The sequence below is a fragment of the Drosophila navojoa genome, chromosome 4 (genome assembly GCF_054131105.1).
Source record: "Drosophila navojoa isolate 15081-1374.11 chromosome 4, UAZ_NAV_1.0, whole genome shotgun sequence".
Lineage (NCBI taxonomy): Eukaryota > Metazoa > Arthropoda > Insecta > Diptera > Drosophilidae > Drosophila > Drosophila navojoa.
This window is the reverse complement of record NC_142892.1, coordinates 26643923-26661711: the sequence shown is the minus strand read 5'-3', so window position 1 is coordinate 26661711 and position 17789 is coordinate 26643923. Positions and strand designations below refer to the sequence as shown.

At 40.6% G+C, this 17789-nt stretch overlaps 1 protein-coding gene and 1 long non-coding RNA gene across 2 annotated transcripts in view; one reads left to right on the top strand and one right to left on the bottom strand.

The window, feature by feature from the left end:
• Nucleotides 1-1839: 1839 nt before the first annotated feature.
• Nucleotides 1840-17789, bottom strand: part of LOC149091574 (uncharacterized) — a 178946-nt gene continuing 162996 nt past the window's right edge. The window contains exon 2 of the long non-coding RNA XR_016196863.1: nucleotides 1840-2075. This is a non-coding gene — a long non-coding RNA (uncharacterized LOC149091574). The remainder of the gene's footprint in view (nucleotides 2076-17789) is intronic.
• On the top strand, nucleotides 4708-6728 carry LOC149091580 (uncharacterized). The gene has a single exon (XM_089260511.1). It carries the CDS (start codon nucleotides 5670-5672, stop codon nucleotides 6711-6713), a length of 1044 nt encoding a protein of 347 aa, XP_089116637.1. The 5' UTR covers nucleotides 4708-5669; the 3' UTR covers nucleotides 6714-6728.

Genomic DNA, 17789 nt, shown 5'->3' with positions numbered 1-17789 from the left:
ACAGCACGACGAGCGAAATCGAGAGAGCAAGTAAGCTCACACTCACACTAACTAACGTGTAAAAAGTAAAGACAGGGAGCAAAGTGCAAACTAAATGTAAATAAGACGCTGCACCAAACTTCAACAAGATTAAAAAACAATTTTAAAAGAAAACACAGCAAACCACGGATCAAACCTTGCACAAGAATATTTAAACAAAACCGACCGCAGTTGTGTGAACAATTAATAAAAATTATTAATTAAAAAATCAGGCAAATTTGCGGAGCAGAAAAAAAAGCGACCGTACACTCTCACTGAGAACTCTCTCATGGTCTGCTCTAGAAGGTCTTGGGCAGCAATACAATGATTTAAGTTAAGCTGCAAAAACATTAACATTTCATTTTATGGGCACTTGAAGCTGCCTGCTGAATGGTCCGTCTGCTTTTCACCTTTCCGGATGCAGAGGCCACATTTTGGTGGCTTAGTGCATGCTTTTGCACTGTGACCCATCTCTTCACACCTGAAACAGGCGCCCTTTAGGTCACAGTCGCTTCCACAGTTTGCTGCCATATGACCGTAATCAAGGAACTTGAAACAGCGTTTAGGCTGATCCACGGCGCGGATACGGCATACAACCCATCCAATTCTGATTTTGGACAGCTCAAGCTGAGTTTTGGCTTTTCCAATTGGAAGAGCAACTGTAGCTCTTTACTGTCCACCAAAAGCCGGTCGAAGCTTTAGATTTGGGTCGGTCTTGACTACACGAAGCATGTCCGCATAGCTGCAACCACCCACGCCTGAAATCTCGATTGCGTCACTTCTGGGTCGTTTTCGGATGGGCTTGCGTCCTTTAACGACTGTCCAGCTTTTCGGGTTCGTCTGTCGACCTGCCTGAGCTGTAGCCCGTAGAGCCATTGGTTCTTTTGAGTTCACTGCGCCTTTATTGGACCTCGGCTTTTTCGAGGGTGTTTTCCTCTGATCGTTGACAGCTTCCCTCGACCGCTTTGGCGTACTGCTACCTAAGATCGCGCTAGTGCTCGCTTTCTCCACTACTTTCTGGAGCGGCATGGTCTGCACCTCGCAGTTTTTAACCGGTCGGTTGCAGAGCTTTTCGGCCGTCTTGAGATTGACCAGCCTAGCCAGCTCCTCTCTTATTAGGGCATTAATATGCCGCTGACCCCAAATAAGGCAGTCAAGCCCTCTAACGTAACTCCTATTGGGGCTAACGCTTCTTTTAGTGAGTTGGGTGCCTGGCACTCAGCCATTGGGGACTGATTAAAGGTCGACGTCTGCGGTAGCGCCCTCTGTTGTTGCTGCGGTGATCGCTGAAACGAGGAACGGCGCGCGAAAGTTTGCAGCTCGTCCTCCATCCTGGCATCCATTTTTTGCTCCGACTACAACAACGTGAAGCCTGTAGTGGGCAATGGCTACTAATATAATTTGAGTACACCGCAGTATCTAAAACTCAGCTTAACTACAGATAGAGCCCGAAAGTATGCAATACTTTTAGTAACTGCGTCTTCACTCCAGATGTTAGGTTGCTGTCTTTGCTAAGACTTAGCAACTCAGCAAAGTTAGTGAGCAGCTGATTGTCCGCTGCAATTTCCAGCACTACTAACATCTGTTAGAGTGAATGAAATTTTTATTAATTCGCAAGTGCGACGCCTAGTGTTTGTATGTGTGTGTGTGTGTGCGTGTGTTTGTTTGTATGTGTGTGTGCTTGTGTGTGTGCGAATTATTATTAAAACATCAGTTGCTGTAGGGTTCAGGGGATCTCGTAGTCGAGCAGTCTCGACTAGAGTTTTCTTACTTGTTTCTTATTGCTTTGTATCGTATCATATTTAATTATTAATTTTACTATTTATACCCTGAACCCATTGAAAATGGGAAATCAGAGTATAATGGTTTTGTTGAAATGTATATAACAGGCAGAAGGAGGCGTGGCAGACTCCACAAAGTATATATATTCTTGATCAGCACGACGAGCTGAGTCGATTTGGCCTTGTCCGTCTGTCTGTCCGTCCGTCCGTCCGTCCGTCCGTCCGTCTGTCCGTATGTATGAATGCGTCGATCTCAGAAGATATAAGAGCTAGAGACTTCAACTTTTTTTTTAAAATGTCCGTATATATCGCGCGCATATCGAGTTTATCACTAAAAAACGATAACTCATTCCGATATTCTTATCGATAAAAAACCTTATCTAAAGTCAGTTAAAAACTTATATCTCCTACAACATTAAACCTACAGTGTCCAAATTTAAAACATATATTAAGAAGCAATTTATACAATTTCGGTTTTTGTTAAAATTTACCCCCCACCTCTAAATCCACCCCCTCAACATCATCTTTGTAAAAGTCGTATATCAAATACTAGAGACTTGTGCTTCGGTATACACATACATTTTAACATTATGATTACGTTCTGAAAGTTTCATTACGATCGTACGTCTAGAAATTAAATTATTCAACAAATAAGTTCTCCTATTATTGCCACACTGTGTGTTTCTAGCTTGAAAGATGTAGGAGATATAATTTTTTAACTGACTTTCGATAAGGTTTTTTATCAATAAAAAATATCGGAATGAGTTATCGTTTTTTAGTGATAAACTCGATACGCGCGCAATATATACGGACATTTTAAAAGAAAGTTGAAGTCTCTACCTCTTATATCTTCTGAAATCGACGCGTTCAAACATACGGACGGACGGACGGACAGACAGACGGACAGGGCTATATCGACTCACCTCGACGCCTTGATCAAGAATAAATATACTTTGTGGGGTCTGCCACGCCTCTTTCTGCCTGTTACATACATTTCAACAAAACCATTATACCCTGATTTCAGGGTATAACAAGTAAGAAAGCTCTAGTCGAGACTGCTCGACTACGAGATCCCCTGAACCCTACAAGGAACTGATATTTCAATAATAATTAGCACACACACACGCACACACACACACACACACACACACACACGCATACAAACAAACACACGCACACACATACACATACAAACAAACACACGCACACACACATATATATATAGGCGATTGCGCTTGGGTTGCGCTGCAGTGTGGCAATATAATGATAACTTATTTGATGAATAATTTAATTTCTAGACGTACGATCGTAATGAAACTTTCAGAATGTAATCATAATGTTTAAATGTATGTGTATACCGAAGGACAAGTCTCTAGTATTTGATATACGACTTTTACAAAGATGAGGGTGAGGGGGTGGATTTAGGGGTGGGGGGTAAATTTTAACAAAAACCGAAATTGTATAAAATTCATCTTAATATACATATTAAATTTGGAGACTCTAGCTTGAAAGATGCAGGAGATATAATTTTTAAACTGATCTTCGATAAGGTTTTTTATCGATAAAAAAGTATCGGAATGAGTTATCGTTTTTTTAGTGATAAACTCGATATGCGCGTGATATATACGGACATTTAAAAAATAAGTTGAAGTCTCTAGCTCTTATATCTTCCGAAATCGACGCGTTCATACATACGGACGGACGGACGGACGGACAGACGGACGGACGGACGGACAGACAGACGGACAGGGCTAAATCAACTCAGCTCGTCGCCCTGATCAAGAATATATATACTTTGTGGGGTCTGCCACGCCTCCTTCTGCCTGTTACATACTTTTAACAAAACCATTATACCCTGATTTCCCATTTTCAATGGATTCAGGGTATAAAAAAGAAAAAGCCTAAACAAAGTACAGGATATAATATCAATAGTAACACCGACTCGATGGGGGTATTTTATTTGCCAGTCCGGGCAGCTATGCCCACGTCTCACAGCCAAATATGGATGCTATAAAAAGAAGTGATAGTAAGAAAACTTAGAAAAATATTAAATGTAGATTTATTAACAACATAAAAAACAAGAAAGAAAGCTCTAGTCGAGACTGCTCGACTACGAGATCCCCTGAACCCTACAAGCAACTGATATTTCAATAATAATTAGGAAACACACACGCACACACACACACACGCATACAAACAAACACACGCATATACACACACTCACATATACAGGCGATTGCGCTTTGGTTGCGCTGCAGTGTGGCAATAATAGGAGAACTTATTTGTTGAATAATTTAATTTCTAGACGTAGGATCGTAATGAAACTTTCAGAACGTAATCATAATGTTAAAATGTATGTGTATACCGAATCACAAGTCTCTCGTATTTGATATACGACTTTTACAAAGATGAGGGTGAGGGGGTGGATTTAGGGGTGGGGGGTAAATTTTAACAAAAACCGAAATTGTATAAAATACATCTTTATATACATTTTAAATTTGGAGACTCTAGCCTGAAAGATGTAGGAGATATAATTATTTAAGTGATCTTCGATAAGGTTTTTTATCGATAAAAAAGTATCGGAATAAGTTATCGTTTTTTAGTGATAAACTCGATATGCGCGTGATATATAGGGACATTTTAAAAAAAAGTTGAAGTCTCTAGCTCTTATATCTTCTGAAATCGACGCGTTCATACATACGGACAGACGGACGGACAGACAGACGGACAGGGCCAAATCGATTCAGCTTGTCGCCCTGATCAAGAATATATATACTTTGTGGGGTCTGCCACGCCTCCTTCTGCCTGTTACATACTTTTAACAAAACCATTATACCCTGATTCCCCATTTTCAATGGGTTCAGGGTATAAAAATAAAAACAAGAATTGTTGGGCTCAGCAATCATTGTAATTAAGAGCGGCAGTTCATAGAATACGTTATCATTTAAAAGAATTTGTAACGGAGATCACGCTCTCCCTTTTGCGTTGTCTCTTTCACCCACGCACCGGCTCAGCTTAACCCGCCGGCTCGCGTACATTGTAGTTAGTATGCAATTAACTCTTGTTTAGAGCAGACGCAGTGTTAGATTGACTATTACAAACATAGTAGCGGACAGCACGACAGCCTAGTCGCTTGCTCGCGTCTATCACATAAACTCTGTCAACTCTAATAATCGCTAATAAACTAATCATTAAGTAAATTCAATCGTTTAATAATTTAAAGCTATTCGAAAAATCTCGATAGCTCAAGATTTGGTGACCCCGACGTGAACTTTTTCGTTTCTTTCTACATATTCGCATATATATATATTGGCAGCATCACATACATACATACACCCGTGAACATAAGCAGTGTATATAGCGATTAGTTGCGTGCCGTTACTTTGCCAATTCGCCAGACACTCTTTCGTTCGGTCTGCAATACACTGGCGCCCGTAAAAGTAGTACACATGCGAAAACTTCTGCAAATTACAATCTAATAAAGAATCAGCTAATTTCTGAACTATGTCTATGGTTAGTGACTGCGTGTTCTATAGCTTCAATCTATAAGTGATTAAGTTTGCATAAGCACAGTGTAATTACATGCTTGCCGTTATTCTTCGTTGACATTGCACTCTTTCGCCACGGCTGCGATACGAGCGCGTCCATAATAATCGTACCGGTGTGCAACAATTCATACTTGTATATTATTTGAGTACCATAATATAATTCTTTGGCAGTTTATTAAAGTTGCAAGTACTCTGCTCGACAAATACGACTTATTCCAAGTTTTGTGTCTGCGCTATAGCATACATACATTTACTTTACTCTTGCAATCGCGCTCGCACCAACGACTTTGAACTCTATCGTGTTACTCTTGCTGTACTCGTTATGGTGAATTTAGATGCTAGTGCAGTTGCTCCCGAAGATCGCGTGCGGTTTTATAAGCTCAAGGTACAGTCGGTGTTTGAACGCGTTAAAAAGCTACAATCCAAGGTCGATTCAGATGCTCTTGCCGATCACAGTGACAGCACTCTAAATGTTCTACTGGAGCATATCGACAAGCTAAGCCACTCCTTTAGCAAGGCTCATGAAAGTCTAGAGGAGCTCGACTTTACTGAGATGTCCTGCAATTTGCGCACTGACTTTTATGATTTAATAATGGTCATGCAGTCAACAATAATGTCCGAAGTGCAAAGTCGTACTGCTCAAGTGCATCATAGTTCCACGTTTAGTCGTCCAAGTGACCCTCCTCGCGCATCCGCTTCCAGATTGCAGGCTGCACCTGCGTTGCCGCCATTAAAGCTACCTACGTTCAGCGGTGGATATGCTAATTGGGCTGATTTCTACTCAATGTTTTCTACAATCATTGAAAGTCGGCCAGAAATCAGCAATATGGAAAGACTTCAGCACCTCCGGTCCTGCCTCGATGGCGCAGCGTTGGATACGGTTCGCTCTTTGGAAATTTCTAATGATAATTATACAATTGCCATAAATTTATTGAAGCAGAGATATGATAACCGACGTTTAATCTTCCAGGCCCACATCGTAAAGATCTTAGGTCTCAAAAGAGTAGAAAATGGATCCATAACCAAGCTGCGTGAGCTATCTGACAGCTTCAATGTCCATATGCGTGCGCTCAGTAGTCTGGGCACAACAGAGCAGATAGCCAGTGCCATGATTGCTCAGATACTGATACAGAAGCTTGATGAGGCCTCAGAAGCTAAATGGGAAGAGAAATTGGACAACTCAGAGATGGCTCTTCAGATACCCAGATATGAAGAAGTCTCCTCGTTTCTTGAGCTTCGTTACCGTACTTTGGAATCGATGAAATTTGCTCTTACAAACTATTTGTCAAGTAAGCCGATGAATTCTTGCAGTAAGGTTGCTACCAGCAGATCAGCATTTCTAGCCAGTGCCATGCAATTTTTGTAATGATCTTGAGCACACAATCTACAAATGCCCAAGATTCGCAAACTTGTCTCCTAGTCTTCGCCTGAATGAGGTCCGAAAGGAGGGAGGTCTTCAGTCGCGATTATGTGGCTCGCGCAAGTGTCGGGTCTGTGGAGTCAAGCATCATACGCTTCTTCATCTCGGCCACTCCAGCACATCGCAGGCAGCAATCCCGCCCCATCAACAATCTTCAACATCAAGCGTACAGACCATCCCTCAGCCCTCAGCACCAGCCACTACTCTCTTATCCAAGGATCGGCACAGCGATGTTGTGCTCCTGGCTACCGCAGTGGTTCTGGCAAGGAATCGGTTTGGCGAGCTTGTTCCTTGTCGTGCACTTTTAGATTCAGGCTCTCAACTACATCTCATTACAGCCAGATTTGCGAATCTCCTGCAACTTAAGAGAACAAAATCGGTTGCATCTGTATGCGGCGTAGGCAGATCCAGCTTTCCATAGGCCGCAACGAGTAGATCTGCTTATCGGAGCTAGCCTGTTTTATGATTTGCTCTGTGTGGGACAAATCAAGTTGATGCCTGGACTTCCATTGTTACAGAAGACTCGTGCTAATAGCTTCAAAGGCGTCTTCGGATCCCATTACAGACTCCTGTGCTGATATCAAGTTGTACAGTCTCGCTCGTCGCTTTTGGGAAGTGGAGCGCTGCAGCGATTCCATTGTAAAGTTCAGCAAGGAAGACTCAGACTGCGAAGCGCATTTTGCGAGGCATTACAATCGATTGGCTAGTGGCCAATATACAGTACGAATGCCTGTTAAGCTTAGTTGTGAGCTTATGAGTAAGCGCGACATCGGTTTCTCAATTTGGAGAAGAAATTGAGTCGTTTGCCGCATATAAAGTCTCAATACTCAGCATTTCTGAAAGAGTATCTTAAACTTGGTCACATGTCACGCGTTCCTCTAAATTCATTCCATCTATGCAGATATTTTCTTCCTCATCACTGCGTTCTGAAGGATGATAGCACAACCACCAAGCTTCGCGTCGTCTTTGATGGATCTGCATCTACAACAACTGGGCATTCGTTGAATGACAGTCAAATGTCAGGTCCCGTCATTCAGCCAAAATTAGTCGACATATTATTGCGCTTCCGATCTTATCCAGTTGCACTCACCGGCGATATTTGCAAAATGTATCGTTGCGTGAAAGTACCTGAGCCGGACAGCTATCTACAATGCATTTTATGGAGGAATTCGCCAGATGATGAGTTGGAAGTTTCAGGCTTGATACGGTAACATATGGAACAAAACCAGCGTCATTTTTGTCTGTGCGCGCCATGCATCAGCTTGCCGTAGATGAAAGGAACGCATTACCAGTCGGGTACTGCTTCGCGATTTCTATGTTGATGATTTGATTAGTGGAGGAAATTCAGTCGAAGAAGCAAGACTTGTTATGCAAGAGACAGCTGGAATCTTGGCGTGTGGGAAGTTTAAATTGAGGAAGTGGTGTTTAAGCCATCCCATGGTACTGGACGGCGTAACAGACTGCGACAAGGAATCGCTCATTAGGTTCAATTATGGCAGCGACATTACAAAGACACTTGGCCTTGCATGGGATCCGGCATCTGATCAACTTCTTTTCTCATACCCTGAATTCAGCCTCTAAGCCCTCCAGGCGCTCTGTTCTCTCGTCTATTGCTCGGTTTTATGATCCCCTCGGCCTGGTCGGCCCAGTAATAACGAAGGCTAAAATTTTCTTGCAACAACTCTGGAGGCATAAACTTGATTGGGACGAGAGTCTCCCGTCTGCATGTCACACTGCATGGCTAGACATTTGCAGCAACTTTGGCAATGGTCGTAGTAGTGCATTTCCCAGGCTATCATTAATACCAGGATCGAAGGTTGAGGTCCATGGATTCTGCAATGCCAGCATCGAGGCATACGGAGCTTGCATTTATATTGTATCCAGAGGTCAGCATACCATCCGCAGGTTGCTTTGCTCTAAGTCTCGAGTTGCGCCTCTAAAAACGCTCACGGTTCCCAAGCTGGAACTATGCGGGGCAGAGTTGCTTGCGCGTCTAATGAATGAAGTGGCTCGCTTAGGCATTTTCGCAGGCGAGTTTCATTGTTGGTCTGACGAGCCCGGACGATTTAACGTTTTTGTTTCAAATCGCATCGCCACGATACAAGATCTCACATCAGCAATGGAATGGCACTATATACCTACAACAATGAATCCCGCGGATATATTATCTCGGGGTGCATTGCCCTCGGATTTAAATGCATCATTACATTGGTTCAAGGGTCCAGGTTTCCTTTGTAAGCCCAGATCTCAGTGACCAGTCTCAGCACTTCCAGAAAGAACTTCAATTGAGCGTCGAAGAACTGTGCTTCTTGTAAAGGACGCAGTCCCTGATGTCTCTATGGACTGCAAGTTTGTGAATTCTTTCGGCCGCTTGCAGCGTACGTTTGCATACGTATCAAAGTTTATTAAAAAACGTCATGGTCCAGGAGTAACCCTAGCACGCATATGCTGTTAAGAATGATTCAACGAACACATCTCTCAGACGACATAAATGCTCTTCGAAATAAAGGAATGCTTCCTGACGGAAGCAGTCTAACCTCGCTGTCACCGTTCCTTGATGAAATTGGGCGATGGTCGTCTCAAAAACTCAACTTTAAACTTCGATAGTCGCCATCCAATTATTTTGCCCAAAGTTCATCCAGTAACTAGAGCCATCATAATGCCTTTCCATCAGCGAAACTTGCACGCTGCTCCCCGAGCAGTGCTAGCGTTGGTTCGTTCCCAATTTTGGCCAATTGGAGGTAGAAAAACTGTAGCCAGTGTAATTCAGAGATGCGTAATTTGCTTTCGTGCAAGGCCTCGACTCGTTGAACACATAATGGCAGATCTACCCAAGGATCGAGTCGACGGCTATCGGGTCTTTGGGGTGACTGGAGTCGACTTTTGCGGACCCTTCTTTTACAAGCCTGAGTCACGAAACAAGGCGCCTGTGAAATGCTACGTTTGTGTGTTTATTTGTTTTGCTACGAAGGCTATTTGGTTGGAGTTAGTCAAGGATTTAACTACCGCGGCATTTTTGCATGCACTTCAACGTTTCATATGCACCAGAGGAAAGCCAAGTCAAATCTGGTCGGATAACGCCACAAACTTTCTTGGTGCCCGCAACCAGCTTCAGGAGTTGAAGCGTCTATTTCTGTCAGACACCCACCAGAAGGCTGTGAAGGATTTCTGTTTGGCAGACTCAATCGAATGGCATTTCATCCCTCCACTATCGCCTCACTTTGGTGGCTTGTGGGAGGCTGCAGTGAAGACAGCGAAGCATCATTTTTACCGATGTGTTGGGTCCTCCGTCCTAACTTACGATGAGCTTCGCACACTGGTTTGCAACATCGCTGCTGTCGTTAATTCACGCCCTTTAGTTTCGATTTCAGAGCACCCATCAGACATAGACGAGTTGACTCCTGCGCATTTCCTCAACGGTGGCCCTTCTTCGTCCTTCAGTGAGCCAAACCTGACAGGGCTCAATTTTAATCGTTTGGATGCTTGGCAGCGCGTAAGCTATCTCCAGCAGGTGTTCTGAACTCGTTGGCGGGACGAATATCTCAACTTGTTACAACAGCGAGCGAAATGGAGAACCTCCAAACCTGGCTTGGCTGTTGGCAACATAGTTCTTGTGAAGGATGAGAATCTACCTTCACTTAAGTGGCCACTAGCCAGAATAATCGAACTAATCCCTGGAACTGATGGCGTTGCACGGGTAGCCCTACTAAAAACTGAAGCTGGCGAGATTAGAAGAGCTACAAATAAGCTGTGCTTGCTGCCCCTTAAGGATTCTGTTGAAGGCTAAGTCTTCAACGGGGGGAGGATGTTGGGCTCAGCAATCATCGCTTCATTGTTAAGAGCGGCAGTTCATAGAATATGTTATCATTTAAGAGAATTTGTAACGGAGATCACGCTCTCCCTTTTGCGTTGTCTCTTTCACCCACGCATCGGCTCAGCTTAACCCGCCGGCTCGCGTACATTGTAGTTAGTATGCAATTAACTCTTGTTTAGAGCAGACGCAGTGATAGATTGACTATTACAAACATAGTAGCGGACAGCACGACAGCCTAGTCGCTTGCTCGCGTCTATCACATAAACTCTGTCAACTCTAATAATCGCTAATAAACTAATCATTAAGTAAATTCAATCGTTTAATAATTTAAAGCTATTCGAAAAATCTCGATAGCTCAACAAATATAATAAAACAAACAGAAAAAATGTAATAAATAAGAATTAGTACAGAACAAGTAAGAAAACTCTAGTCGAGAGCGCTCGACTAGATACTACCCTGAACCAAACTAATAGAAAAGCACATTTAGTATGGTTCAAATTTCAATTTCGATGTATTTAAAAATATAAATGAAATAGAAAACTCATTTAATTAAATATATAAAAATTTTGAAACAATTAAAAAAAATAGTTCCGACAAGCTCTGGGTTAGAGCCCGAGACCTTGTGATCAAGCGACGCGCTTTCTACCTTGACGCCACCCTTCTGTTTTGATTTTCAACGTCAAAACTGAAATAGATTCACTGCTACAGCGGCATCTATCAAATCTAAGTCAAACTAACTGCTGATGTGACTTTAAGAATGTGCAAGAACAACCAAACTAATGAAAACGTACATATGGTATGGTTAAAATTTCAATTTCGATTTTTGAAAAAATATAAGAGAAATTTAATCAAATATATAAAAATTTTGAAGCAATTAAAAGAAAAGGAAACTACAATACGCCCAGCAGGATTTGAACCAGAGACCTCGCAATCGAGCGCCGCGCCCTCTACCATGACGCCACTCCTCTGTTCTTATTTGCAATGTCAAAACTGAAATAGATTCACTGATGCAACGCCATCTAGCAGAACTAAACGAAACTAACTGCTGATGTGATTCTAAGAATGTGCTAGAAGATGTTTGAATGTATGTGTGCACACGTATTGGAAAACTGCTGTTGCTGCAGCACGTGCGTTTGTTAATTGGCCAAACATTTTGTTATTTTTTAACGTCGATTGACTAAACCGAATTTAATGAAACTTTCAGCATATGATCTACATATTCTATTGAATATTTGGCATTAAAAAAAAAACATGTCAAATCATTCACAATTAGCTATACTAGAATCAGACCTTCACTGGGCATCCTGGTGAATTTGGAGCCGGTATCCAAAATATAACAAAAACCGAAATTGTATAAAATGCATTGGAATATATTTTTAAAATTTGGAGACTATAGCTCTAAAAATGTAGGAGATATAAATTTATAACCTATTGCGCTTGGGTTGCGCTGCAGTGTTGGCAATATTATGAAAACTTATTTGTTGAATAATTTAATTTCTAGACGTACGATCGTAATGAAACTTTCAGAACGTAATCATGATGTTTAAATGTATGTGTATACCGTAGCACAAGTATCTAGTATTTGATATACGACTTTTACAAAGATGAGGGTGAGGGGGTGGATTTAGGGGTGGGGGGTAAATTTTAACAAAAATCGAAACTGTCTAAAATACATCTTAATATACGTTTTAAATTTGGAGACACTAGCTTGAAAGATGTAGGAGATATAATTATTTAAGTGATCTTCGATAAGGTTTTTTATCGATAAAAAAGTATCGGAATGAGTTATCGTTTTTTAGTGATAAACTCGATCTGCGCGCTGTATTTACGGACATTTTAAAAAAAAGTTGAAGTCTTTAGCTCTTATATCTTCTGAAATCGACGCGTTCAAACATACGGACGGACGGACGGACGGACGGACAGACAGACGGACAGGGCCAAATCGACTCAGCTCGTCGCCCTGATCAAGAATATATATACTTTGTGGGGTCTGCCACGCCTCCTTCTGCCTGTTACATACATTTCAACAAAACCATTATACCCTGATTTCCCATTTTCAATGGGTTCAGGGTATAAAAAGAAAAAGTAAGGTATTAAAAGAAATTGCAAGAAAAGTTAATAACAAAAAAAAAATAAATAAGAAATAGTAAAAAGAATAGAGTAAAGGAAGAGCACAGAATAAAATATAGGATAGAATGATAGAATTGAGAAATCACTACACAACATTGACAACGAAAATGTATACCAATGCTTATGCCTGGGCATTGCGAGTGATTTCCCTGAGATGAGCTAATAGCAAACTTTTTATTTTAGGAAGAGAGAGCTCTGAGGAAAAAACGTGATAATATTTATTAAAATTAACACTAAGAACATGAAACGCACTGTGCAAGGAATAATCCCAAGTACACCGGTAAATGCCGATAGATCAGAGAAATCCTGGTCATTGCAAATTTTTTCACCACCAAGGACAAATGAGGACGGCAAACTAGAAGATTTACGCTTTAAATTTACAAATGAATAAAATTGCTTGGGATCACGAGCAAACTGACGTTTGCAACGTATAAGATAATTCTCATAACAGCTAGAATTTAAAAGATTGAAGTTTGACTTGGCAATGGAATATTTGGACCAATCAACACTTGAACCAGACTTTTTATAATTTTTAAAACATTTAGTTTTAATGTTTCTCAAGTTCAAAAGAGTCTTGGTAAACCAAGGTGGCTTATTTGAAACTGGCGAAATACGGCAGAGAGGGACACAAACATCCAGAATGGAGTTCAAGGTAGAGTAAAAAAACGATGCTGCCAAATTAATATCATTCGACTCATATAAAGTAGACCAGTCTGTTGAATTAATTAATTCATTAAGCAAAACAAAATCGCATTTACGATAACTACGACTTGAATTAGAAGGCAAAAGAGTATAATTGGGATGATTATCGACAGCTAATAATACTTCTAAAGTGGGGTGATGTATATAGGTATACAGAATGGAGTCGATCTCACGACATTAAAGAGCGAATCGTGATTAGTAAACACCAAATCAAGTGTGCGATTTAGGTGATTAGAAAAAGAGTTAATCTGAAACAGAGACAGGTTAAACAATTCAGCAAAAAGATAGTGATCAATTGTCGGAATAAAGTAATTTGTATTACAAGTTGCTGACCAAGAAGTGTTGGGAATGCTAAAATCCCCCAATACAAGAAGCAAGTCTTTATCATTCACATGCTCATAAACTTCTTTAATACAATTAATATGATGAGCATAAACTTGTAAATCAGAAGAGGGAGGTATATAAGAACATGTGATAAACAGTGAGCGCGATGGGAGAGTTAATTTAACCCCTAAAATCTCCGTATCATGAAGGGACGAAAAGGTAAACACATCAGAGAGGATACTGGATTTAACCGCAATTAGCACTCCACCCCCTCTGCGCATTGAACGATCAAGTCTAAAAATAGTGAAATTATTTGAAAGTATTTCACTATTATGAATATTATTACTTAGCCACATTTCAGTAAATGCAATAATATCATATTGTACACTAAAACAGTGTAAGAATAGACTTTTAAGTTTAGAATTCAAGCCGCGTACATTTTGATAAAGCAGAGACAGCTGAGAAGAAGATAGGAAAGAATTTAGTTTTTTGGTACAGTGTTAGATGACGATTGCACCGAAGGTAGATTTACAGCAATAGGAGTAGATCTATTACGATTTTTAGGTCTAAATTCATGAACAACCACATGAGGTGGCCAGAAGTTTGGATCACATAAAGTTTTAAAATGTTCTATCGGCACATTTATCTTTAAAGAGGCAATTTCACGCGGAGCTGCGAAGCTAAACTTCGATATAAAAACTTTAGCCGAAGTCTTGCTTGCTATTTATTTATTTATTTCTTAAAGCTATTGACAAAAACGAGAGTCAAATAAAATTAAAAAAAAACAAGTAAGAAGACTCTAGTCGAGACTGCTCGACTAGGAGATACCCTGAACCCTCCAAGCTGATATTCTTATCATTCTGCACTTCTTTTATGCACGCACACATACATTTACATGCATCCACCCTCACGCGCCCGCGCTCTGCTAACTGCGCAGTAAGCAGCGACTGCGCTTGGGCTGCGCTGCAGTGTGGACAACAGTATGAGAATTTACTTGGTGAATAACTTCGTTTGTAAACATACGATCTTAATGAAATTTTCAGGGCGTAATTATATGGGCGTATTATATGTAAATGTGTGTACATTCCAAAGCACAAGTCTCTAGTACTTGAAATACGTTTTTTACAAATTGGGGGCGAAGGGGGCGTGGTATCCAAAGTCTGTTGATTACAAAATGTTTGTATTCTACATATATATATACACAGTAAATCTGAAGTCTCTACATCTAATAGTACTCCGATGAGGCTCAAAAAACAAAATCAATTTTTCGATTATTCTCGATAAAAAAGTTATCGGATGAGTTATCGAAAAAATAAAGCAAACTCGTACTGCGTATGGTATACACGAGTATGCACACAAAATTTCAGCTCTCTAGCTTTTATATCTTCTGAGATCTCGGCGTTCATACGGACGGACGGACGGACGGACGGACGGACGGACGGACAGACGGACAGGGCTATATCGACTCAGCTCATCGTGCTGATCAAGAATATATATACTTTGTGGGGTCTGCGATGATTCCTTCTGCCTGTTACATACTTTTACACAAAAACATTATACCCTGATTTCCCATTTTCAATGGGTTCAGGGTATAAAAACAAGTAAGAAAACTCTAGTCGAGACTGCTCGACTAGGAGATACCCTGAACCTACACTTGTACACTTCTTTTAGGCACACATACATAAACACGCACGTAGTAGAACTCACTCTGCCAACTGCGCAGTAAGCAGCGACTGCGCTTGGGCTGCGCTGCAGTGTGGGCAATATTATGAGAATTTATTTGTTGAATAATTTAATTTCTAGACGTACGATCTTAATGAAACTTTCAGAACGTAATCATGATGTATAAACGTATGTGTATACCGAAGCTCAAGTCTCTAGTATTTGATATACGACTTTTACAAAGATGAGGGTGAGGGGGTGGATTTAGGGGTGGGGGGTAAATTTTAACAAAAACCGAAATTGTATAAAATACGTCTTAATATATATTTAAAATTTGGACACTCTAGCTATAATGATGTAGGAGATATAATTTTTTAACTGACTTTCGATAAGGTTTTTTATCGATAAAAAAATATCGGAATGAGTTATCGTTTTTTAGTGATAAACTCGATATGCGCGCGATATATATGGACATTTTAAAAAAAAGTTGATGTCTCTAGCTCTTATATCTTCTGAGATCGACGCGTCATACATACGGACAGACGGACGGACGGACGGACGGACGGACGGACAGACAGACGGACAGGGCCAAATCGACTCAGCTCGTCGCCCTGATCAAGAATATATATACTTTGTGGGGTCTGCCACGCCTCCTTCTGCCTGTTACATACATTTCAACAAAACCATTATACCCTGATTTCCCATTTTCAATGGGTTCAGGGTATAAAAAGAAAAAGAACAAGTAAGAAGACTCTAGTCGAGACTGCTCGACTAGGAGATACCCTGAACCCTCCAAGCTGATATTGTTATCATTCTGCACTTCTTTTATGCACGCACACATACATACACATGCATCCACCCTCACGCGCCCGCTCTCTGCTAACTGCGCAGTAAGCAGCGACTGCGCTTGGGCTGCGCTGCAGTGTGGACAACAGTATGAGAATTTACTTGGTGAATAACTTCGTTTGTAAGCATACGATCTTAATGAAATTTTCAGGGCGTAATTATATGGTCAAAGTGTGTGTACATTCCAAAGCACGAGTCCCTAGTACGTTTTTTACAAATTGGGGGCGAAGGGGGCGTGGTATCCAAAATCTGTTGATTACAAAATGTTTGTATTCTACATATATATATACACAGTAAATCTGAAGTCTCTACATCTAATAGTACTCCGATGAGGCTCAAAAAACAAAATCAATTTTTCGATTATTCTCGATAAAAAAGTTATCGGATGAGTTATCGAAAAAAATAAAGCAAACTCGTACTGCGTATGGTATACACGAGTATGCACACAAAATTTCAGCTCTCTAGCTTTTATATCTTCTGAGATCTCGGCGTTCATACGGACAGACGGACGGACGGACGGACGGACGGACGGACAGACGGACAGGGCTATATCGACTCAGCTCATCGTGCTGATCAAGAATATATATACTTTGTGGGGTGTGCGATGATTCCTTCTGCCTGTTACATACTTTTACACAAAAACATTATACCCTGATTTCCCATTTTCAATGGGTTCAGGGTATAAAAAGCCTAAACAAAGTACAGGATATAATATCAATAGTAACACCGACCCGATGGGGGTATTTTATTTGCCAGTCCGGCCAGCTATGCCCACGTCTCACAGCCAAATATGGTCAGTGAAACTAATGATGCTATAAAAAGAAGTGTTAGTAGGAAAACTTAGAAAAAAAAATATTAAATGTAGATTTATTAACAACATATAAAATGATAAATATTTCTTAAAATAAAAATAAAAACAAAAATATTAAAAAAAAACAAGTAAGAAAGCTCTAGTCGAGACAGCTCGACTAGGAGATCCCCTGAACCCTACAGGCAACTGATATTTCAATAATAATTAGCACACATACACGCACTCACACATACAAATACACGCACACACAAACGCATGCAAACAAACACACGCGCACATACACACTCACATATACAGGCGATTGCGCTTTGGTTGCGATGCAGTGTGGGCAATATTATGAGAATTTATTTGTTAAATAATTTAATTTCTAGACGTACGATTGTAATGAAACTTTCAGAACGTAATCATAATGTTTAAGTGTATGTGTATACCGAAGCACAAGTCTCTAGTATTTGATATACGACTTTTACAAAGATGAGGGTGAGGGGGTGGATTTAGGGGTGGGGGGTAAATTTTAGCAAAAACCGAAATTGTCTAAAATGCATCTTAATATACATTTTAAATTTGGAGACTCTAGCTTCAAAGATGTAGGAGATATAATTTTTTAAGTGATCTTCGATAAGGTTTTTTATCGATAAAAAAGTATCGGAATGAGTTATCGTTTTTTAGTGATAAACTCGACCTGCGCGTGATATATACGGACATTTTAAAAAAAAGTTGAAGTCTCTAGCTC

Excerpts from the sequence above, each read along its gene's own strand:
- LOC149091580 (XM_089260511.1), top strand. The coding sequence starts at position 5,670 with ATGGTGAATTTAGATGCTAGTGCAGTTGCTCCCGAAGATCGCGTGCGG.